The following is a 24,040-nucleotide window of genomic DNA, read 5'->3' as shown; positions in this document are numbered from 1 at the left end:
AATGTGCCGATGGTGATGTCCGCTGTGTAGACTGGAAAACAGAGTCAGCAAAAGAACCTTGTTTGACGGTCGACACCAGGTGATACATTTCAAACACTACATATCATACTCATGTGATGCCTAACATTATAGAATGACGAGATTTTAATCCTATATGTAGTACTGGTTATGATGATAAAAAGAGTCCAGTCTAGTGTCAACATTGTCTTTAGAAGTTGTGTGACGCAGTCGAATAGAAAGTCAACTTGTTGCATGCTCTCATGTAAACGGACACTAAACGTGGAACTATGAACAAAGCTCGGCTCTGACTGTCCAATTATTATAGCTGGCCATCGATGAGTCTTGTGGGGATGTCATAGTAGATTTATTGGGATCGATTATTGTCGTTTCTTGCTTTTGATGTTGTCAGGTTAACATGAGTGCCAACTGTTTAAGACAATAGAATTAGGCAAGAAATGTACAAATATGTCATAGCAGGATACTTTCATATACCTGATGTCATGCACGAATGAACATATGGGTATGTATACATAGTATGTTTCCAAGCGTTTCAAAAAGAGAGAAGAAAAAATGTATTAAGTGACTAACGTTAGTTTAACAGTAGTCCACAGTTTTGTTTGTTTTCACTTTGTAATATTAGAATGTAGCATTTTATCATTTCATGTTTAACATTTTGCTTCTTCTAGACCAAGTATGGTCATCTGTGCATTTAGGCCATTTGGGCAGGAATATAAAGACTATAACAGCCGCACATTCCAAAGACCGAATCTGGTATTTGAATTTTCGACAGCGGCGCACTAGGCGCACTCCAATTACATTCTAAATATTCGATGGGAGCCCGTGTGATAACCCGAAGTTATGAAGTTATCACCCGGTCCGGAACACGTTTTTGCGGCCCAGGTATGACATAAAGACTATTCTCAATGATATCATCAATGTCAACGTGGTTTGTGGTTGACTTCATGCATTCACTCATTTTTTGTTAATTGTAAACACACTGTCCGCCCTGCCCAGCCGTCCCGTCGGAATGACGTTCATCTCCCGCCGGGCGCTGTTGATGGCTGCCGGCGTCATGTCCACTCTGCTGCTGTTTACAATAGACAGGTGAGGCTACGTCATCATGACGTCATCAAAACTTTGCGTCACGGAACTGAGAAAAGTTGGACTGATCGATGCATGCAAGCCGTTGTCCTAGTTGCAACCAATGGGATATACCAGCACGTCGGCAGAACGTAATGCGTATAAATTATAATGTAATTAGCCTACTATTTTAACCTAACGTTATATCTTTTAACTGCCGAATCTCTTTTGTTCTCTTTTTTGGTCAACGTTGCATCGGAGTAACAGCCGTTGCTTAAGATATGCCTTTGGACACAACTAAATGAACCTATATACGAGGTATCAATCTTAAGTACGCGAACACAACCTTAAACGCTTACGTTCTGCCGGATATACCGAATTCAAGTCGGTAGAACTTATTAGTCAATGAAGCTGGATGAGATGAAACAAAGCTTTATGCCATTTTTGTATCACAGGATAAAAGTAGACGAGCTATTAAAGCAGAACGCACGCGTCCAGAAAAGCTACGGCAGCGTCCCACCCGTCAGTGCGCCTGAGCAAGAGAGTGTACCTGGAGAGAGTGCCCCTGAGCAAGCTTCCACAGAACAAGAACAACATGGCGGACGGAAGAAAGGTCACGGTCACGGTCATGACCCGGAAGAGTTTCCTCGCAAGGCCTTCCCAGGGTTCAATGTGAAGGAAATAGATGACTTTAGGTAAATTCGCCGATTTCACACTTCCCATGATGCCCCATCGGGGCGTCGTAAACTCCGGCACAGCCCAATTTACGGTAATTCTTCTTAGCGCGCGAAAGTCGCGCAAACTTCAAGCGGGATGGCCTGTCTCCGCAGCGAATCGGTACGTGCATATTATCACCAAGAAAAAAAAAACCGAAACGTTCGTTATTGCAGTTGAATATTCTACGAAAAGGGAAATCAATCCTGGTGCTAAACACTACTTTTGAATCAGTTGTTGTTGTTAATCAGTTGACAATTCTGTATATTTTAATACTCCGCTAACTTCACGTCTTTTATGTGTAACTTTCTTGGTTGCTGTGTGTTTCGATCGTAGTACGAAAGGGAAGAAGAAATTATCACCACCAAAGTCATAACTGCCTTGTCAAAATAGTAATATATCATGAAGAACAGAGAGCATTTTTCGGTCAAAACATGTGACACTCTGATCTGAAGAAAACAATTTGCTAACGAGTGTGAAATTCCTGGACGTGTTATTCAAACAACCATGAAACACATTGTTTATGCTCTCTAAACTACTGTAACTAGTACTGTCTGAGAAATGATAACTAGTGTATCTATTACTGTGTAAGTGTTACTGTAATAACTGTAACTGTTACTATCTGAGAGATGATCATCAGAGTCAATTCAATATAGATGTGTGCATTTATTTAAAGTTGCTTGGTTTATTTCAGATTCTGTCATCACCGACAGGACATCTGAATCAAAGCTGGCAAGAGTATGGTGTGTCATACATCACCCACAATTCACTTTCCACAAACTTTTCGTAAACAACTCAAATAAAATCACAATTGAAGACTAAGAATTGATTTTATTGTCGCAAGTAATACTTCATTGTTAAATATCTGTATAGACGTTTTTCCTGCATTCTGTTTATTCAGTGTTTTAAAGAAAGTCTCTGTGACATTATACAAATTCAACTTCTAAGTTCTATAGACAAACACTGGTAAAACATTTAAAAATTGTTCCGTATTACCTCCCCAGTATATAAAACACGTAATTATGACAGGTTTGATGAGAATCAACACAAAAAACGTAACGTTACCTTCCTGCAGCTTTACCGCCCTCCTACTTGGGTTTTCTGTTGGTTCACGCGCGCTAAGAAGAATTACCGTAAATTGGGCAGTGCCGGAGTTTACGACGCCCCAATGGGGCATCATGGGAAGTGTGAAATCGGCGAATGTGACATTCCATATGACTGATTTTCAGTGTCTTTTTCATGGTACTCGAAGTTAGCCTGGAGTCCAGCCTTCTCGGCTTTAGTCCGCTACCCAAGCTCCGCTCTTCTTGGCTGTTTGGAAGTTTTCTGGAGTAGAATTTTCTTCGAGCGTTTTTCAGCTGAAAACAGTGACTTCAAAATATGGAAAAGAATTGGATTTGATGTTAAACTATTGCGAATATACCTAATTAACCAAGGACGATGTCCTTCACCTAACGCCTTCGACCCCTGATTAGAATTTTGCTGACATCGAATTTTTAGACGAATCGGAAACGGTCTTCTTAACCGCATGAATAGCCCATCGCTTAGGTCACGTGACTCATTGTCATTGTCATTAAAGGTACCAGATCATAGCGACTTCCGGCGCCTTGAAGAAACTGTACGTGGCGAAGAGTAACATTCCGGATCGGTCCGTGCGCCTCACCATGGGAGGGAAGAGGGGGAAGGAGGCCCCAAGAGCCGACATACCGCCCGCCATCTACAACAGCCTGCCTCTGGTAACTTGTTTGTCTGTCTGTCTGTCTGTCTGTCTGTCTGTCTGTCTGTCTGTCTGTCTGTCTGTCTGTCTGTCTGTCCGTCCGTCTGTCTGTCTGTCTGGTTGGTTGGTTGGTTGGTTGGTTGGTTTGATTGTACTGCATACCCGGTAAAGGTCGTGTGGCGTAACGGCAAGCCAGGTTTTTGGTCCAGAACCCAACGGTCTCGAGTTCGAATCCCCTGGCGTCACCGATGTTGTGCCCTTTGGAAAAGGCACTTAGCACGACTTTCCTCACTCCACCCAGGTGTAAAAACGGGTATATTATTTGTGGGTCATGATACCAGCAACAGCTGCCTGTGTCCCACGTGTATTGCATTGACGTTGCAATTCTCATCAAATCAAATCAGACAGCCTCATGGCTAATACACCACGTTTGTTCTGATAAGTACAAGCTGCATATCCGGACAGATTTATTTGATTTGCTCTAACCGGAAAGGATCCCTACTCTTTTCGATAAGCATGGTGTTTTAAAGTATTTGATGTGTATAAACTCTCCTCCTTTTATAGTCATAGTGTAAGAGCCCATAGTGGACTCGTCCCCCCTTCCAGATAGATATAGACTGTTCCAGTGACGTCATGGATATAGACGAGTGGAGAGATTAATAAAGACCTCATAGAATGAAGATGTCCTGTCTGTGAGTGCTCCTTGAGCTATCACCGGAGATTCACCTAGGGGTGGGGGACAGGCCAGAAATGGTCCGTTACAATAGTGCCACATGCGACGCAACCGATTACTGCAGTTTCACCAATATGTCGATTTCGGCCAACGAAAGAACAAAACGCCAAAAAGCAATTACTCAAACAACTGGATATGATTTTGGAAACGGTTAGACGTTTCAAGTAGCATCCACTACTTTTCGTCAGTGACTGTGAGCAAGATCAGTTGAACAGCAGGTTTATAACCACGAACTATGAATTGATATGCAAATAAGGAGAAGACAAATTTTTAGATAGTCCAATAGAAAGCGAATTAGACAAGTCAAGACAAGGTTGAAGTAAAAGGGGACAATAGCTCCTATTGTTTTAATATAGGAGCTAAAGCTGGTTTGCCCCCAAGGCTATGTCCCAAGTGCCAGACAGTTCCACCCTTAGCCCTCCTTTCCTGTTGAGGGTTGGGTTGTATATCCTCTCATATATTGCCTCCCTTACTCCACGTTCGAACCAGCGGGGTTCGCGGTCAAGGATATCAGTGGATTCGAGATTGAACGAGTGCCCCTGGTTGTGTTTTAGGTGGTGGAAAATGGCCGAGGAGTAGCGGTTAGCGCAATGTTCTTTGTACCTTTCATTAAGTGATCGGCTGGTCTCTCCGATATAAGTGTTGTTGCAGTTGGGTTCTTCACATTTGAGTCTGTAGATGACATCCGCCTTGCTGCCTTTGCGGGGTCGGTCTTTAGGATGTACCAGTCTTTGTCTGAGAGTTGATTGAGGTTTGAAGTTGGTGGCAATGTTGAAGTTTTGGAAGATCCGTCGGAGTTTTTCGGACACTCCTTGTACATAAGGAATAGTGATGTTGGCCTTGTTTCTGTTGGTCAACGGTGTACACTTAGCCGTTTTCTTGGACTGGTCAGACGGTTTGAGGGCTTTGTTGAAAGTCTAAATTTTGCAGTAACACCTAACAAAATCCCCAACATCGATATTGTCACAGAGACCGAGTCAGCAATTCGACGAGCCCATATGTCATACAAACAGGCTGAAGCCTTACGCACTAAAGTAGCTACCACTCTGAAAGTCTCGAAACCCCCTGCTGGTAACATTACCCGGGAGGAACAAACCGCTCTCAAGAATTTGGCCACTAATCAAGACATAGTGATTCTTCCTGCTGACAACGGCAGATGCACAGTAGTCTTAGACAGGGAGCAGTATGACAGGAAGATACAGGACCTCTTAGGGGACAAAGACACATACAAGCCTTTGAAAAGAGATCCCACTACCAAGTTTAAGAGGGAAATCATTGAAGCCCTCAAGAAATTAGAAACTGATGAAGCTCTGGATCATGTCACCTATCTAAAAATCAAACCCAAATCGGAACAACCCCCTGCTTTCTACGGCCTCCCCAAAATCCACAAACAGGACGTCCCTCTACGGCCCATAGTTTCTGGTATAGGCTCAGTCACCTACGGGGTAGCAAGTTTTCTAGCGAAGATTTTGGGACCTTTAGTGGGCAAGTCTCAACACCATGTACAGAACAGTGCAGATTTCGTAAACAAAATCAAAGACATCCAGTTAGACGAAGATGATATCATCACTTCGTATGATGTGTGCTCTCTTTTCACCTGCATCCCCCCCAAAGAAGCGGTGTCAGTAGTCAGGGAAGCCTTAGAGGCTGACAACACACTAGCAGACAGAACCAAGTTATCTGTGGACCAAATATGCAAGCTGCTAGACCTCTGCCTGGGGTGCACATACTTCACTTACAAAGGACAATTCTTCCAACAACTGCACGGCTGTGCTATGGGTTCACCAGTTTCGCCCATCGTGGTAAACCTGTACATGGAGAAATTTGAGAACAAAGCCCTCAGTACTTTCAAGGACACTCCCCCGGCCAAGTGGTTCCGTTATGTAGATGACACTTGGTGCAGACTAAAGAAGAGAGTAGCTGATGATTTCTTTGAACACATCAACCAGATAGATGACAACATCAAGTTCACACAGGAGTCGAGTCAAGATAGTATGCTCCCTTTCCTAGACACCAAAACCATCATAGAGAAGGATGGTCGCCTCCAGTTCGAAGTATACAGGAAGCCGACCCATACCGATCAGTATCTGGCCTTTGATTCTCACCACCCTTTGGAACACAAACTGGCAGTTATAAAAACTCTCTTTCATCGGGCAGACAACATCATCACCTCAGACACGGCCAAAACAGACGAACATAGACACCTCCGAGGTGCCCTGGGCAAATGTGGCTACCAAAGATGGACTTTCAACAAAGCCCTCAAACCGTCTGACCAGTCCAAGAAAACGGCTAAGTGTACACCGTTGACCAACAGAAACAAGGCCAACATCACTATTCCTTATGTACAAGGAGTGTCCGAAAAACTCCGACGGATCTTCCAAAACTTCAACATTGCCACCAACTTCAAACCTCAATCAACTCTCAGACAAAGACTGGTACATCCTAAAGACCGACCCCGCAAAGGCAGCAAGGCGGATGTCATCTACAGACTCAAATGTGAAGAACCCAACTGCAACAACACTTATATCGGAGAGACCAGCCGATCACTTAATGAAAGGTACAAAGAACATTGCGCTAACCGCTACTCCTCGGCCATTTTCCACCACCTAAAACACAACCAGGGGCACTCGTTCAATCTCGAATCCACTGATATCCTTGACCGCGAATCCCGCTGGTTCGAACGTGGAGTAAGGGAGGCAATATATGAGAGGATATACAACCCAACCCTCAACAGGAAAGGAGGGCTAAGGGTGGAACTGTCTGGCACTTGGGACATAGCCTTGGGGGCAAACCAGCTTTAGCTCCTATATTAAAACAATAGGAGCTATTGTCCCCTTTTACTTCAACCTTGTCTTGACTTGTCTAATTCGCTTTCTATTGGACTATCTAAAAATTTGTCTTCTCCTTATTTGCATATCAATTCATAGTTCGTGGTTATAAACCTGCTGTTCAACTGATCTTGCTCACAGTCACTGACGAAAAGTAGTGGATGCTACTTGAAACGTCTGACCGTTTCCAAAATCATATCCAGTTGTTTGAGTAATTGCTTTTTGGCGTATCTTATTACCTGGATGTCTAATCTTCATCGACGAAAGAACAAAACATTCAACGAGCAAGAATAATGCATCAATTATTGTCATTATCATTTTGATCAATGCTTATTTACTCTCCTGTAAAAAATGTGCGTTCTTGTTGAATTGACTTTGTATTCCTTAATGCTCAATTTCCACAACTAAGTCCAAGTGTTCGTTGTCGATCTTTATTAGCCTGGAGTCCAGCCTCAGTCCCGCCAACAGACGTTGTGGCGACGTTGGTAGAGGACCAAAGCTAACGGGTAAAGCTGGATTCCAGGCTAGATCTCTGTGTGGACCGACGAGCAAGGACAAGAAATTGTATCACATACAGAGTCACACTGAGTCTGGTTCCTTGCAGGGTATTTTTGAACACAAAGCCAAGTACCAGTCATGCAGTGTGGTGGGCAACGCCGGCAGTTTGATTGACAGCGGCTGTGGACGACAAATCGACTCGGCTGATTACGTCATCAGGTAAACCCTTATAGTCTCTGAGTTTGTGACAAACTCTCTTTCATTGTCAGTAGTCACTTTGAATCGGAATATCATCAGGATTTTTACCGAATCTGTTTGTCATAAAGTTACTGATATACCTAGGAGAAGAACCCATGACGTTTAAGTTTCCCGCCACAGATGCAACTTTCCCCCGGTTGATGGAGAATACGCAAAGGATGTCGGGAAGAAGACGGGTTTCCTCAGTGTCAACCCATCACTTTTCCAGATCATGTAAGTACAGTAGTAAGTTTAATGGCCTGGAAAACATTCTTACATCATGTATACATGCTGTGAAGGTTTCATCTGAGCCTCATGTCGGGTACGCATAGTGATACGAAAATGACTAATAAACTGGTGGACGTACCAACTAATAAGTATCTATTACCAGCTCAGAAAAGGACAAGAAATAGCCATGGCTATAAGTATCAGACTTTCCGACCGAGGATTGATGTGTTTAAAAATTCGTATTTTCCTAGAACGATCGTAGAGTGGAACTCGTTACAACCAAGTACAGTGGAAGCATCCTCATTAGATAGCTTTAAACAATGCATGCAGTTAGATATGCGAAGGTTAGACGTGACAGGTCGTTCGGTGTAATATAACCAGCTGCTGTCGCGCCGCGTGCCTATGAAGCTGATGTGTTACGCCGAATGGCGGTTATACCGGCTATATAGATACAGATACAGATACGTTTATCTTTTTTTAAACACATCTTTCATCTCAGAAAAGCATATCAGATGTTTTTCAATCACTGACGAAAGGTTATGGATGCTACTTAATACGTCTGACGGTTTACAAAATCTATCCAGCTACTTGATAATGATGGGTAACTGTACATGTCATCTTGCGTTTATCATCTGTCCATGGGTCGTTTACATCTGATATTTCTTTTTTTACCACAGCTACAAGAACTTTAAGAATGACACATACACGGAAAAGTTCATCAGCGATGTGAAGGAATACGGACTGTCAATGCTGTACACACACCCTTACCGCCTTGCCAAGCATGTGAAGGTACGGACTAATCCATACGTCGTACACCCACCCTTCCGCCTTGGCCTTTGCCAAGCATGTGAAGGTTAGGGCTAACCCATGCTGTACACCCACCCTTACCGCCTTGACAAGCATGTTAAGGTACGGACTTACCCATGCTGTACCCGCACCCTTTCCGCATTGGCCTTTGCCAAGCGTGTAAAGGTTAGGGCTAACCCATGCTGTACACCCACCCTTTTCGCCTTGACAAGCATGTTAAGGTACGGACTAACCCATGCTGTACCCGCACCCTTTCCGCCTTGGCCTTTGCCAAGCGTGTGAAGGTTAGGGCTAACCCATGTTGTACACCCACCCTTTTCGCCTTGACAAGCGTGTTAAGGTACGGACTAACCCATGCTGTACACCTACCCTTACCGCATTGCCAAACATGTGAAGGTACTAGCCTCCATAGCAGGCTCTACGGACATACGGACAAAATGGTTACAGGCCGGCTGATGGTTACGGGCTGGCTACGGAAAGTGTATTATAATATAAGCCGATAGTATTATATTAAAAAAATGAGACAATGCTATACATTCCTGGCGCAACATACTGTTAAAGGCAACCAAAGCAATATTAGGGCCTAAAAGTGGAAATGAAATAATGCTGAAATCTTTATGGTAGTGACATTTACTAACGCTGTGTAGCACATTTGCGTAGTAGCTTCATTAAAAAAAAACGTGCTGTATGATGATCCCCTTAGTTTCGCGAGCCTACAAAAACCCCGGCGATGATTTTCAGTGAGTTCTCACATCACAACGATGTCATATATTTGCACAATGGATGTTGCTATACATTGAGATTAAGAGGTTCGATAACTAATCATGTATAGAAATGACTAAATAAATTGACTTTCAAAATTCAAAATTTTCGGGCCCTAATATTGCTTGGGTGTCCTTTACGTTACTTACATACTGTTATGGAGTATTAGCATGTACACTATTATCGATAGATTGTCTTTACTGTTATTCATACATTAGATAAATTCTTTAGAATTCCTAGATATTAGAAGTATATTCAATTGTCATGTGCCATGCATTGTACCTGTTGCAAATAAAGTACTTCGCCTTGTTCTTCTTCTCATATCCTCTTCTCATATTACGTGTTGTTACCTTCAACAACTTTTGATTTGAATTTAATTTATGTTCATTTACCACTTGCTTTCTTTAGCTTTGAATTGATTTGAATCAATGTACCAGGTGTGGCCCTTCTGTGTTGCCACTATATTATGTTCATATTATTTTGTGCCAGTCATTACTGCTATCATTATGACTTATAATTAGTTCTGAATATCATCATTTATTACTGTACCTCTACCAATACTCCTATGTCAAGTTTATGTATTCAATTGGTGTCCTGTAAGTCCGTATGAGCTGGGCGACTTTGTTGAGTCGCAGGACACGAAAATAAAACATTCATTCATTTATCCATTCATTCATTCATTCATTCATTCCCCAGACCTGTTACCGCGCGCACGAGATCCTGATGGAGGCCGGCATGGCGGACATCAGCAGGTTCTCCCATCCCCAGTTCCTCAACGGCGTGACGGAGTTCTGGAAAAACCTCGAGTTGAAGGAGGCTCGACCTAGTACAGGTACATCCTTCAAACACCCTCCTCTCATCATCATCATCATCATCATGTCGGGCGGATTGCCCGGACTAAGTCAACCCTCTTCCTCCAGTCGCTACGGTCCGCCATTAAGTGCTCTAGATCTTCGGCCCTCACCCCTACGTCCCCAGCAAGTTGGTCAATGTAGGTCCGTCGGGGTCGCCCGACACTGGAGTGTCCATGAGTTGGTGTCCAGAGCAGAAGTTCACTTGCAAGCTCATCTTTGTTTCTATAGCTATGCCCTGCAAACCTAGCCCTTCTCTCTCGTATGGTTGTTGATACAGTTGGTAAATTGCCATACAGTTCTACTTTAGTCGGGTGGTGTTTCCATGATCTCTAGCAGGGTTGAATCCCTCCGAGCCTCCAGCATAGACACTGGTCTTCTGGCTCTAAGGTTTTAGGTATTAGTGACGTCACCACCGAACAGCTTTCAGTCAATCAGAGGATTGCCACAAGTTCGTCTTGTGGGAACTCGCTGTGAAGTTATCAGCCAATTAGGTTACGTTTTGCATCGCTACTTTGGGCTCATAACCAAATAACGTCTGTTCGTGCCAAATAAGGCTATCTCATTGATTGCTTGCTTACTTGCTTATGTCGAGACCTTCCAGTCACGAGTCGAGTTGGCAGCCCAACTCTTCCGGTCCTTCATCGCCTGGTCACAGCAAGTACTTAAAGTTATCGTTTTATATAAGTAAACGTGACATGTTTTGATTCCTCCAGGTCTGCTTCTGACAGCTATAGCCATGACCAAGTGCAAGGAGGTGACTCTGTACGGCTTCTGGCCCTTCCCCACCTACTACGGACAGGAGCGCCCCTTCCACTACTTCGACAGGCCCGTCATCTGGAACATGCAGTTCGACGACAAGTCGCTAGAGCGCGACTTGCTCACCAACATGAACCCCTTCCACGACCTGACCGAGGAGTTTGTCCTGCTGAACAAACTGCACGAGAAAGGGGTCCTCAAACTGCAGATCGGAACGTGTGGTTGAGGGGTATAACGAGCAACTAAAGATGTTCGAAGAATTTCTTGATTTCTTAACTAAGAATGGAGACAAATGTGTCCATGGAGCCTCCAGTTTGGTACATGTGTATAAGGGTTTTCTAAGATGCTTCTAAGGCACTTGATAAGATGCTTGAAAGATAAGATGTTTGTCAGTTTCGTTGGGATAGAGCGCCATCTTGAACAGTATTTATAGCGGGTAACCATGGTAACTGATCTTTCAAGCAGACGATGCTGGAGATGATTAGAGTGTTCTGACATGCTCTTGTTGCTTTTCTTCTTCTTTTTTTCCCAAACATTCTGGAAACTAACGGAAAGATGCTTCTTTCCCCATTTCGTTGTTCAGTACATATGTGCAAACGTCTGGCCGGTTCCTTGCCCTTTCTTCAGTTAGTTTATTTTGTTGCTATCCGACTGAAAGCAGGTCTCATCGATCATATAAGCTGACTCTTCTTCTCCGTGCAGCAACTGCTTAATCTATTCCATTATTGATCGATGAACAGCTGCTACATATTGTGATGAAACAATTGACAGATATAATGTGTGAAAGGTATTTGGAGAAATTGTACGAAGAGTCGTAGACAGCTGATTACATGGAAGTATATTGAATTATCGAGTTAGTCTTTTTTTACTCACTGGCAGAAACAGATAAAAGGGTGCATCGAGAAATACCGTAAATACAAAAATAAATAGATAAGTAGAATACACCTTCCAGACCCGGATTCATCCATCAATATCTTTTTTATTCAAGAAAATATCAGATAGTCACAAATATACATGGTAAACAATAATCTACATAAGAAAAAAACAAGGACAGCTAGTTCAGTCTGATATAAACAAGATTATGCGTGCTTTTCAACGAAATAAATCCTGCTATCAATATTGATAACTGTGTTGGGTTCTTTACGTTTGAGGCTAATGCCTGAAGCTCTCTCATACACGGGGCCGCCGGCTTTACGTCACCATCCGAAATGACAAATGCAATCCCTTTAATACAACATGTCCGAGCTGGAGTCGACCCCTAGGATAGAACTAGGGCCCTACGTAAAAGGACCCAACACACTTATCGAGAAGAGCAGGGGTGACCCGGTGTGCTCTGTCAAAAACGCGAGTCGTGGCGACGCCACATTGCACTACCACTAGCTACTTGAAAAAGCATCATGCTTCACCTCAATTGAGGATGACTGCTTTACTTTTATCAATATTGATAGCAGGTATTTTAAAAGACATACATCGCACCAGCAATCACTCATCCAGGCCAGCGGGACGTGGTCCGTCCGGTACGAAAGCCCAATGGTACAATCGGTGTGTGAGTAGCGAACAGGCAGCGCGAGCGTCGCGACACTGGCAGGCAGCGCGAGCGTCGCGACAACAGGCGGCGCGAGCGTCGCGACACTGGCAGGCAGCGCGAGCATCGCGACAACAGGCAGCGCGAGCGTCGCGACAACAGGCAGGCAGCGCGAGCGTCGCGACAACAGGCAGGCAGCGCGAGCGTCGCGTCAACAGGCAGCGCGAGCGTCGCGACAACAGGCAGGCAGCGCGAGCGTCGCGACAACAGGTAGCGCGAGCGTCGCGACAACAGGCAGCGCGAGCGTCGTGAGCAGGGCGAGCGTCGCGACAACAGGCAGCGCGACGACGAGCCGCGAGACAGAGTTCACACGATTGATTAGGCAGTTCGGAAAACAGTTTGATAAATCAACTATAAACATAATCACATAATTGTCTTTTACATTAAACTTAACATACTTTATAAAATATTGAACTTTAGATACCTAATACTCCAATTAGAACTCTTCCTATGAGTTCCTAGTTCAGTTCGTAAGAAGAGAATCGACAGCTATATATGACATTATAGATAGGTTTAGCTTGGATGCCAGCCGCCAAACTCTGAAAGCTCTGACTGAACTATCTACTCAACAGTGACACTGTGGATATTTTAGAGTTTGGGGGTCTGGCGTCCAGGATAACAACTTAGACTTGGCTACCGTTCTATCCATTCACACCCGAAATTTCTCCCGTCGCTCACTCCGGAAATGCCCCCCCCCCCTCATTAGCGGGTATGGTTTCTCCCGTCGTCCTTTGCTAATTACCTCTTACTTTCAAAGAAACACGGGGCTCGCCCAGACAGAGTTCGGCTTCGCCGAACATTGCCGAAAACCGCCGAACACTGTTCGGCTCCGCCGAACACCGAACCCTGTTCGGCTCTCCGAACCCCCCGCTCGTGCCTTCGGCACCGCTTCGGGTTTCGCTCGGAAGCTTGGCACGGGTGATCCCCGCGCCGAGTACTTCGTCACGATCGGAACTTCAGCAGCTATTCAACGACAATACCTTTGCCTACCGCCTGTGGTCCGTGGTGACGGCAGAAGAGAGGTGTGGCGATAACAGTGATAATCATGATGGCCCGGCGTGAAAATCTATCGATCAATCAATTAATCTATCAATCAACCAGCAGATCGATGTTTTTGTTACATGCACTCTATATGTACTCACTGGTGCATTGAAAAATACTGAAATTATGATGGACCTGCGTTAAATCAATCGATTGATCGATCAACAAACAGATATTTTTGTTACACGCACTTGTATGCTTGTTTATTGAAGTAAAGACTTAAAATACGGCAAATGAAAGAATAGACCGATCCTGTCGAAATCATATCGAACGAATAGAAGACCCATAGAACCCCCTGTTCTATTCAGCCCACCTCCGTCAAAAATAGCGTTGGCGGGGCAGAAATGGCACGTGTAAAGCAGGGTACGTATATCTGGGACAGGTTTTCCACTGTATTGGTTGAATGCATGCTCAGAACAAAAACGAATTTAAAAAGAAAATAGATCGGGTACTCAAGGAGAGGAAGCTTGTACCACATACTGACTACTACAAAGTCCGCTAGCGCAGAGTTTCGTATCTTCAGTTACTGGTGTGTGAAACTGGTTAACTTGAAAGTGAACAGGGAAGTAAAAGGATGCATTTTAATTCTTAGTCACTAAATACCATGCAGCTGTTATGCATGCAGTCAATACAGTGGGAACCCTGTCACAGATATACGAACCCTGTTTTACACGTGCATCGGCTGCTTGTCAGAAACTGGGTGCTGATGTCCACCGACAAGGGAAAGCTATGCGGCGCATACCGCTTTAACATTGACCGAAAACATTACGCTCTCACCGCAACTACACCTACCCCCTCCTTAAACAACTCTACCCGGTGGATACAGCCTTCAACAAAGAAGACATAGCATTCTTATTTGGCCCACTCTGAAAGGGTTTCAGTGCCACAAAAGCTAAACCGAAGTCAGTGGCACTATTTTCAACCTAGCCGCGGCGGCCATGTTTGGTCCGTCAAACCCTGTTTTTGACGGAGGTGTTCGAAATCGAACAGGGGGTGTGGCTTTGGGATCGGTCTATTGAAGCAATAAAACGTATCCCCATGACACTCAGTTATAATGTCGGGGATTTGCCACATCAATCATACAGGTAATCAACAATTATGGGCTAAAATAAGGCGATACATTTACAATTATTTCTTATAACCTGTTCCGAAGACCAGTCGTCTGCAGAGGTTGTCACATATCATGCCATTATTGAATAGCTTACCGTTGTTTTGTTCTTTAACGATATGGGATAAAGCCCAGCTAAAACGCTACATTTCATCAGGAGCCTGGGGTGACATTTTCCTAATTTGCCACATACAGGTAATGACGTCATACCACCTGTAGGGAGATCCCGACTCTAATGCATTGCCATGATTTCTGCACTAAAACAAGGATGAGGCGATACAGTTGCTATTTCTTATAACCTATTTCGATGACCAGTCGACTACGTTGTTCTGATTCCGTTTTCCGTTTACCAGAATGTGTTTAATTTCATGCCTTCATTTGCCACACACAAGTGGTGACGTCATACCACCTGTAGCGACTCTTAAAGCCATCAGAGAAAAACGCTACATTTGATAAATCGGCGACATTTGCCACACGCAGGTGATGACGTCAGACCACATGCATTGGCTCCCAAGACTGCCGAGTTTGTGCGTCTTGTGCTATAAAAGTCTTCAAACGACGCCCTTGTACGTCACACGTACCTCTTCCAAGGAAGCCACCTCCAGCTGTCAGCCTGAATACCTAATCTTTCCCTGGGCGCCAGACTAGTATCGGGTCGCTACCGATTTCCTACGGTGGCCAGAGAACAGTCTGCCCGCCCGGTCTTAATCAACGCTCCGGGGAGTTGAGCCCGTGGGGGTGATAACCGCGCCCCTTTCCTAGTCTGTAGATAGGGCCGGTCAACTCCCCGGCTAGAACTCCCCCGGTGCGCTAATTAGGGTTCGGCGGGCTGGGGTCTCTGTGCCACCGAGAGAACTGACTGCAAGGTACCGGCTAAAGAGAACCGGCTAAAAGGCCCGATAAACAGTCTGGAACCCAGGGTAACCTAATCTTCAAGAGGATCTAAAGGTACAGCTCGGGATCTATTCTAATCTGGCTACTGTAAATGCATTTAAGTTTGCGTGGTTTTTATTTCGCACTAAGGCGAAAATGGAGTGTTTGCGGTGGTTTTAAGTTTGCGGCAGCACTATAGTCACATACTGCAACAGTATTGGACAAGAAATGTTTGCGTTGGTTTTAAGTTCGCGGTGAAACGGTCACCGCAAAAACCGCGAACATTAAACCACAGGGAACCTTCTGCATTTACAGTATGTCGGGACGGCGTGGCCTACAAAAACTCAAGCTAAAACCCTCCTGTATTTGCTCATTCTGTCTAATCAGCAAAATTTGCCCCTCAAAATTCAGGAAATAGCGTTTCAGGGGGTCACGATTTTACCATTTTCTCAGACACAAACTATAATCAAATAACAATACAAGGTAAACTTAACTTAACGCTTCGAAATATTAACTTATTACAACCGATTTCTTCCATCGCGTCAAGCAAGCGGCAGGACAAACATAATGACTTAACTATGATATATATATAATCATTTTTCTGTAGACTACTTTGGACAATTTGCATTTTTTGGACAGACACTGCCCGGTAGGGATGACAGAGAAGAAGCTTGACTGGTTTATAGATAATTGGCATGATAGGTTTCACACAAAATGCACATTTACAGGCATCTTGTGACAATCATGACAACCTTTGATTAGATGCATGCTTGGTTACCATTATCTAACATGATTTACATAACTAACATAATTGCTACCCTAAAGCTAACCACATTGTAGTCCACAACCTACGGCAGTACAGTCCAGATGTTGATAAAGTTTAACTTTGAACCGAAGGAGACCCATACGAAGTTATACTTCTTAACTGACCGCATCTTCTTTGGTAAGAGGCATCTACATATACAGTTCATTCGCCTTTTGAAGAAATGTATATCAGTCCGAGCACTGATTAACAAACAGACAGTAACTTGCTTCACATGGTGCCATAGGACCAGGATCGGCCGCTAATTAGACATGCCACGCCCTTCAGCACAAAGACTGTATTCGAAATGAGTAGCTAGACCGGTTTATAGATAATTCTGGATAACCAGTTGGTACTGACTTGCTGCACAGACAGTACACTTGTGTCATCTCCAGACCAAAACTGTTCTCGCATATATTCATACTTCCGTGGCCGACAGTCGCATCGATAAGGTAAGGCTTGTTTTCGAGACAACTCGGCACCTGGGACAACTTGGCCCCGTCCTTTTCATACTAACGTTAAGACGGAATCTTAATGATAACTAACCGCCCCAAAGTTATCTATATGGTTGTTGTCTTTTCCGTAGAAATGTAAAGATAACATGCGAATTGTCTTATTTAATTCAAACCATGTACCATTGTATGATCAAGATGTGCAAGGCAGTTCTTACGGTTTCGAAAGCATGATAGGATTCACACAAAATGCACATTTACAGGCATCTTGTGACAATCATGACAACCTTTAATTAGTTGCATGCTTAGTTACCATTATCTAACATGATTTACATAACTAACATAATTGCTACCCTAAAGCTAACCACATTGTAATCCACAATCTACGGCAGTACAGTCCAGATGTTGATAAAGTTTAACTTTAAACCGAAGGAGACCCATACGAAGTTATACTTCTTAACTGACCGCATCTTCTTTGGTAAGAGGCATCTACGTATACAGTTCATTCGCCTTTTGAAGAAATGTATATCAGTCCGAGCACTGATTAACAAACAGACAGTAACTTGCTTCACATGGTGCCATAGGACCAGGATCGGCCGCTAATTAGACATGCCACGCCAATCAGCACAAAGATTGTATTCGAAATGAGTAGCTAGACCGGTTTATAGATAATTCTGGATAACCAGTTGGTACTGACTTGCTGCACAGACAGTACACTTGTGTCATCTCCAGACCAAAACTGTTCTCGCATATATTCATACTTCCGTGGCCGACAGTCGCATCGATAAGGTAAGGCTTGTTTTCGAGACAACTCGGCACCTGGGACAACTTGGCCCCGTCTTTTTCATACTAACGTTAAGACGGAATCTTAATGATAACTAACCGCCCCAAAGTTAACTATATGGTTGTTGTCTTTTCCGTAGAAATGTAAAGATAACATGCGAATTGTCTTATTTAATTCAAACCATGTACCATTGTATGATCAAGATGTGCAAGGCAGTTCTTACGGTTTCGAAAGCATGATAGGATTCACACAAAATGTACATTTATAGGCATCTTGTGACAATCATGACAACCTTTGATTAGATGCATGCTTGGTTACCATTATCTAACATGATTTACATAACTAACATAATTGCTACCCTAAAGCTAACCACATTGTAGTCCACAATCTACGGCAGTACAGTCCAGATGTTGATAAGGTTTAACTTTAAACCGAAGGAGACCCATACGAAGTTATACTTCTTAACTGACCGCATCTTCTTTGGTAAGAGGCATCTACACATACAGTTAATCCGCCTTTTGAAGAAATGTATATCAGTCCGAGCACTGATTAACAAACAGACAGTAACTTGCTTCACATCGTGCCATAGGACCAGGATCGGCCGCTAATTAGACATGCCACGCCCTTCAGCACAAAGACTGTATTCGACATAAGTAATTGAGTAGAACACTTTCGGCTGAAAGTAACGCTTTCTGATCTTTTATTCACAGCATGAAGGTTGCTTTATTGCTCCTCGCTGTCATGTTGGCACTAGCCGTCTTGGCAGAGTCTTACGGCAGGCGGCGTGTGAGCTTTAGGCGGCGGAGTTATCTCCGGCGGCGTGTGAGCTTCAGGCGGCGGAGTTATCTCAGGCGGCGGAGTTCGAACCTGAGGCGCAGTTTACATTACGTTTTTCGCGTCAGCGGCGAAATTTCCCGCTGTCGGGAGGCCGCTGTCGCGACGTCTCTAGACACACCGCCCGGAAATCTGACAGACACCTGCGGTGCTTGCATTTCGCCATCTTGTAGAAAGTATCGGGCGTAAGCATAACAAAAGCAAGAAACAAAATTGTATGATTGTACAACGATAGGCGGCGTCTCCCCGCCCGTATTAAACTACAATGCAAAGCCTTGTTTATGTGTAGATATTCCATGCTCATCACTCGTAAATGTGGGGAGGGGGGCACAAGTACGATAAATATATCCGCGGGGAAATGAATGCACGGCACAAAAGTCGCCGCGGATCCCGCGAATCTCTCTCTCTATATATATACCGGGGATCTAAGTAGACTTACAGTATGCTAATCAACGCGTGCTTTATGCTAATCGCCGAAACCCTGACTCCCGCTGACGCGAGCCCGACGTATTCTCTTTAGATGGAGTTTGAAGTTGACGGGGACTCCCGCTGTGCTGACGGGCGACGGCTTCGAAGCTGACGGGAGAAAATTTGTTGACAGCGGGACTACGTCGACGGGAATTGTCTTCACACGGGGTTCCCGCTGTCGCCAGTGGCGCTGACGCCAGTGGCGCTGACGGCAAAAGTATAATGTAAAGAGAGCCTCAGGCGGCGGAGTTGCAGGTGCAGGCAGCGGTCACTGACCTTCAAAAAAGAAGAAACAGCCGAAGGTACTTTTTTTAAAACATCGACGCGGTTAATCAGCTATGGAAGCATACATGTCAACACACACAAAAAAAACACGTTAAAACACACACACACACACAAACAAACAAACAAACACACACACACAAACACACACACACATACACACACAAAACAATACCACCATTTTCATGATGGTAACAAGCAGCCATTCATTGTGTAGCATCTAATACTACATGATTATTTTGTGCTACAGGGGAGGACTTCGCTGAGCAGTTGGAGATGCTCCAACATGCTGCTGATATGCTGAAGAAAGCTGTGGATGTAGTGGAGGAGGGTGCATCCCTGGATCCGGGGATGGGAGGACCGCAGGAGATGGAGGGGCTCAATGGTGGTCTTGATGGTGAGGAGAACTCGGCCGGATTTTCAGCCAAGTAAAAATAAAAGATGTTTGACCCCTGACATTATCATACGTCACAAAACCCGCGAAACAGCCGGCGGCCCTAACTCCCCTAACTTCTGGGCTTCGCGCGCTACACGCACGCAAAGCTGTCTACTTCTGGGGAATGCCCTATCCCGGTTATAACCGGGCCCGGCACACAGGGCATGTTTCTGTATCCCTGATGAAACCGGGACTGGCAGCTTAAGGGTTTTAAGATTCTTGCTATTTAAGATATCTGGCACCCACAGTGCCAGTGCGATGTAGAGACTTCACGTGGCATATCATGACGCTTTTAAAATGTTGATGTCCCGGCCAAGGAGTATTATAATAGATAAGTGCGAAATGCCGGGCTGATACCTACGACGCCAGGTGGCATGGTAAGCTGGCACATTCCTTTGTGACCCGCAAGTTTGCGTCTGAAAACGGCAAAAACCATCTGCTACGCAATTCCGAGGTCTTTTCATTCAGCCGGTATTGGCCTTATTATTGTCGACTTATATATAAATATATATTGTCGACTGGTCCTTCCACCCGCCCGTTTTCACACTACTTGATATGCAATGTTTGTATTATATGTAAATGTCTGTATATTGTCTTTGTTGTTTTTGATAGGGACCCTGGGCCTGATGCAAATAATCGAGATGGATAGATAGATAGATATGTGTATACAATGTCTATCATATCGTTGAAAAGATTCATCAGTCACGTGTGATACAAGTTACAAGGATATTCATCAATCAGTAACTTAAAAAGGTAACGAGATACACACCTCCAAATTTTTGATGTCTACTGTACATCTTGATCACGGAGTATCCTAGTGTCGCGAGAACACGAGACTAGGACGAGACTATCATATTATTTTCTTCTTTTCATAGGAGACGCCTTCGTGGCTACTCTCCAGGGGCCGGCAGGCGAGCTGGAGAAGAAGATGAATGAAGTGGAGGAAGATGCCGCCTTGGGTCAAGTGGAGGACGAGCTTGAGGAGCTGGAGGAGGAACTAGTGGGAGCCAACGGTGACCCTGGTGGTAAGGACGACTCTAGTTCTGAGCCACGCACTAGTTTTATCATAACGTCATGATTGCATCTTGCAGATTCAGTCAGATTTAGTTTTATTTCTCATGACTTTGCACGTGACAATTTCATAGAAATATGCACATGAAGTGCGTCATCATTTACAAAGGGGCTCATGATTAGTAAAATTCACCATGTAAAATATTGACTATAACATTAAGTTTCAACATAACTTGCACGAACAGATTAAAAATAAGACACCAAGTTAAGTTTCACTTATACATTAGCAATTTCAACAACTTGACAGTTCCAGCAGTGGAGTTACATTAGTGGCTCAATGTTCATCCGTAACACAGTACAGTAAAACAAAACTTGTGGTATCAGCAGTCAGTGTGGTAGAGCAGTTTTAGCGATTGGGGAATAAAGGATTTCATCATAAGTTGCAGTAGAAAGATAAAAGATAGAGAAAAGTGCACAACGTGCTCGAAATACTGAACTTTAGAAAAGACAAAAAAATTATAAAAAGCAATGGTGATGGAAAAATATATTAACAAAGACTTTGTATCGATCAGACATCCCACAGCTTTTTAAACGGATGGACACAAGTACACACGTCCCTCGGAAAGGACGTTAAATGGAGGTCCCGTGTTTGAGGAGAGCCAAACCCCGCGCACGTAAAAAGAACCCACCACACCTTTCGAAAAGGAGTAGGGGCATGCCCCGGTGTGCGATGGTCCAACCTTACAGTCTGATCTGGGTTGACATCTTGAAAGGTGATAGTTCACCTGTTATGTCAATCCTTCCAAAAATGTGGTAAATCTGAATAAACAAATAGATAAACATACATGAAATACATGTGCTGGGTAGATTGAAAGACTTACACAACTTCTCGTTTTCCTCAGGGACCGATTAGACCCGGTGGCAATGGTCCTGACTGGATAACCCCGGCCCAAACAGGAAGAGACCCTGCTGAAGATAGATCTTAGAGTTTTAGATTAGTCTATCATTGATCGAGCTGACAGTATACCTGCCTTTTTCCTTTCACACTAAGGTGTAATATTGGTGTAATATTGGTCATAGATAATCATGATCACCATTCAGCAAATGCTGCATAACTGGCCGAGTGACCATGTTCTAACATTACTGTTACGAAGTTCGACGTAGATATTTCTTTCGATTGATTGACTAACATTTTTTTTCGAATCGTTTTTTACTAGCAACTGAGCCCTATTTGCAAAATCTTGTAGCGGTGGGGAGAATAAAGGTATAAGACAAAACATTGGTCTGTTGTATTTTGATTAAGGGCGCGGTATGTCTAGTTAAGCTTGTATTTATTACGTATGCAATATCCAAGCAGATATATTAGTGACTACCAGCAAGGCAGCATCCAATAGGCAACCGGGGATTTGCCTTCACTCAAACAGGGACGAGAAATTCTTGTGTTGTCCTATTGAATATTGTCTTGCCACCGGCATGATGTGATTGTAGAATAACCAAGGAGGTTAAAATATTTGAACCGCCTTGGAATAACGTATGCACTGTTTTGTGGTTGCTTCCGCGGCCTCATGTAAATAATGAATGAATGAATGAATGACTTTTATTGCACGTCTATGCTCTGATGAGCTAAGTACAGGTCATGGTGACAAGCGGAAGAATAGTTACAGTGGTAACAGAAATTTCATATCTTACTACATCTAAGTACTAATTAATACCGCTATGTACATGTTCAAATATCGATAAACGACAGGAAGTAGGAAATCAAACGACACCTTTCGTTACAAATGAGCAGAAGGGAAAATAACAACAAGAAAGTGATACTCATGAAAGCGATAATAGGAAATAATAACAATCAGATAATGCCTATTGCAATGAAAGAACAGCTATAAAACGACAGCAATAAAACGACAACAATCAGAAACGACGATCAGACAGACAGACAGCATTAAAACGACAGCAATCAGAAAACGAGAACAATAAAAACAATTCCAGCGTTAAAACGGTGGCAGCAATAAAAGCGGCGGCAGCAATAAAAGAAACACCACAATTTCAAAAACGACATCAGGAAGAGACAGCTAGTTATTACAAAGCCGGAGCAATCGCAAAACTCCAATTGAAAACGCGGCCTGGAGGCAAATTGGAAGGCTTCGTATATTAGTATACATTCATGTGTACGCATATTTGTCCCCGTGGCGCAAGCGGTAACGCAACCTCGCTGCTTCGCCATCTGGATCAAATTCTGTGGATCCTAGGGTCCGAGTTCGATTCTAGTGGTCGACTCTAGCCCGGACATGTTGTAAGGGATTGCATTCGTCATTTCGGATGGTGACGTAAAGCAGGCGGCCCCCTGTATGAGGGACATTCAGGCGTAAGCTAGCCTCAAGCGTCAAACCTCTGCACGTAAAAGAACCCAACACACTTATCGAGAAGGGTAGGGGGATCCGGTGTGCTTGGCCCAAAACGCGAGCCGTGGCGAAGCCGCATTCATTGCACTACTTCTTAGTAGCTACTTGAAAAAGCATCATGCTTCACCTCAAATGACGATGCCTTGAAACTAAAAATATGGTGCTGAATTTACAATGTCTTCGGCTCTTCTGGGGTCAATGACCTCTGCAGTCTGGAGGTGTAGTAGTTGTTCAGTTACGGTACGTTAGAATCACTTAGGGACCGTTCATTGTGTGCTTGAGCAGCAGGACAAAAGAATGTCGCCCGTCCGTGTTTCACTCTCAGTTTCAAACTGATTACAGTGATAAGGAGACGGTCAGGATTTCGGAATTAAGGATCGAACGGGGAAGAAGTGGCTTTGCTTCCAATTGTCCCTTTCATTTTTTTCTTTAATTTTGTGACAGACCTCTCTGTTGTTGCAATTTTTCCAGTCTATTCCCTTTTCGCATTGCGTCCCAAAATGAAAGGCAACGCATTAATGGCAAAAGTAGACAAAACGTGCCCGTCAGTCACTTAGTGTTCAATAAAGTTAACAATAAAACATTGCAAAATTTCTATCCGAAATTCTTTTCAGTATAATGACCTATAATCACTATGTTCGCCATGCCCCCTACTGTTTTCAGACATTTCGATCATCCAAGAATAATCACCTATTCATCGCTTGTTTACTGCTACTGTGAAGTAGCATTCCCATTCATGAATGATCAT

At 43.9% G+C, this 24,040-nt stretch overlaps 2 protein-coding genes and 1 long non-coding RNA gene across 3 annotated transcripts; 2 read left to right on the top strand and 1 right to left on the bottom strand.

The window, feature by feature from the left end:
- The first annotated feature begins 985 nt into the window (after positions 1-985).
- Positions 986-12,060, top strand: LOC136441651 (alpha-N-acetylneuraminide alpha-2,8-sialyltransferase-like). Its single transcript, XM_066438066.1, has 8 exons — positions 986-1,104; positions 1,536-1,775; positions 3,374-3,530; positions 7,677-7,789; positions 7,949-8,041; positions 8,713-8,824; positions 10,301-10,436; positions 11,172-12,060. The coding sequence occupies exons 1-8, from the start codon at positions 1,028-1,030 to the stop codon at positions 11,438-11,440; spliced, it is 1,197 nt and encodes a 398-aa protein (XP_066294163.1). The 5' UTR covers positions 986-1,027; the 3' UTR covers positions 11,441-12,060.
- Positions 12,061-15,414: 3,354 nt separating this feature from the next.
- LOC136441319 (uncharacterized) lies at positions 15,415-19,485 on the bottom strand. The gene is made up of 3 exons (XR_010756874.1): positions 19,397-19,485; positions 15,874-18,726; positions 15,415-15,569 (listed from the first exon to the last, which is right to left on the bottom strand). It is a non-coding gene; the product is annotated as an uncharacterized lncRNA (long non-coding RNA).
- On the top strand, positions 18,571-22,167 carry LOC136441318 (uncharacterized). The gene is made up of 5 exons (XM_066437545.1): positions 18,571-18,726; positions 19,397-19,463; positions 19,694-19,840; positions 20,755-20,904; positions 21,793-22,167. The coding sequence occupies exons 1-5, from the start codon at positions 18,571-18,573 to the stop codon at positions 21,801-21,803; spliced, it is 531 nt and encodes a 176-aa protein (XP_066293642.1). The 3' UTR covers positions 21,804-22,167.
- The last annotated feature ends 1,873 nt before the right edge of the window (positions 22,168-24,040 follow it).

Source organism: Branchiostoma lanceolatum, chromosome 9 (genome assembly GCF_035083965.1).
Source record: "Branchiostoma lanceolatum isolate klBraLanc5 chromosome 9, klBraLanc5.hap2, whole genome shotgun sequence".
NCBI lineage: Eukaryota > Metazoa > Chordata > Leptocardii > Amphioxiformes > Branchiostomatidae > Branchiostoma > Branchiostoma lanceolatum.
This window is presented reverse-complemented; position numbering and strand designations above follow the sequence as displayed.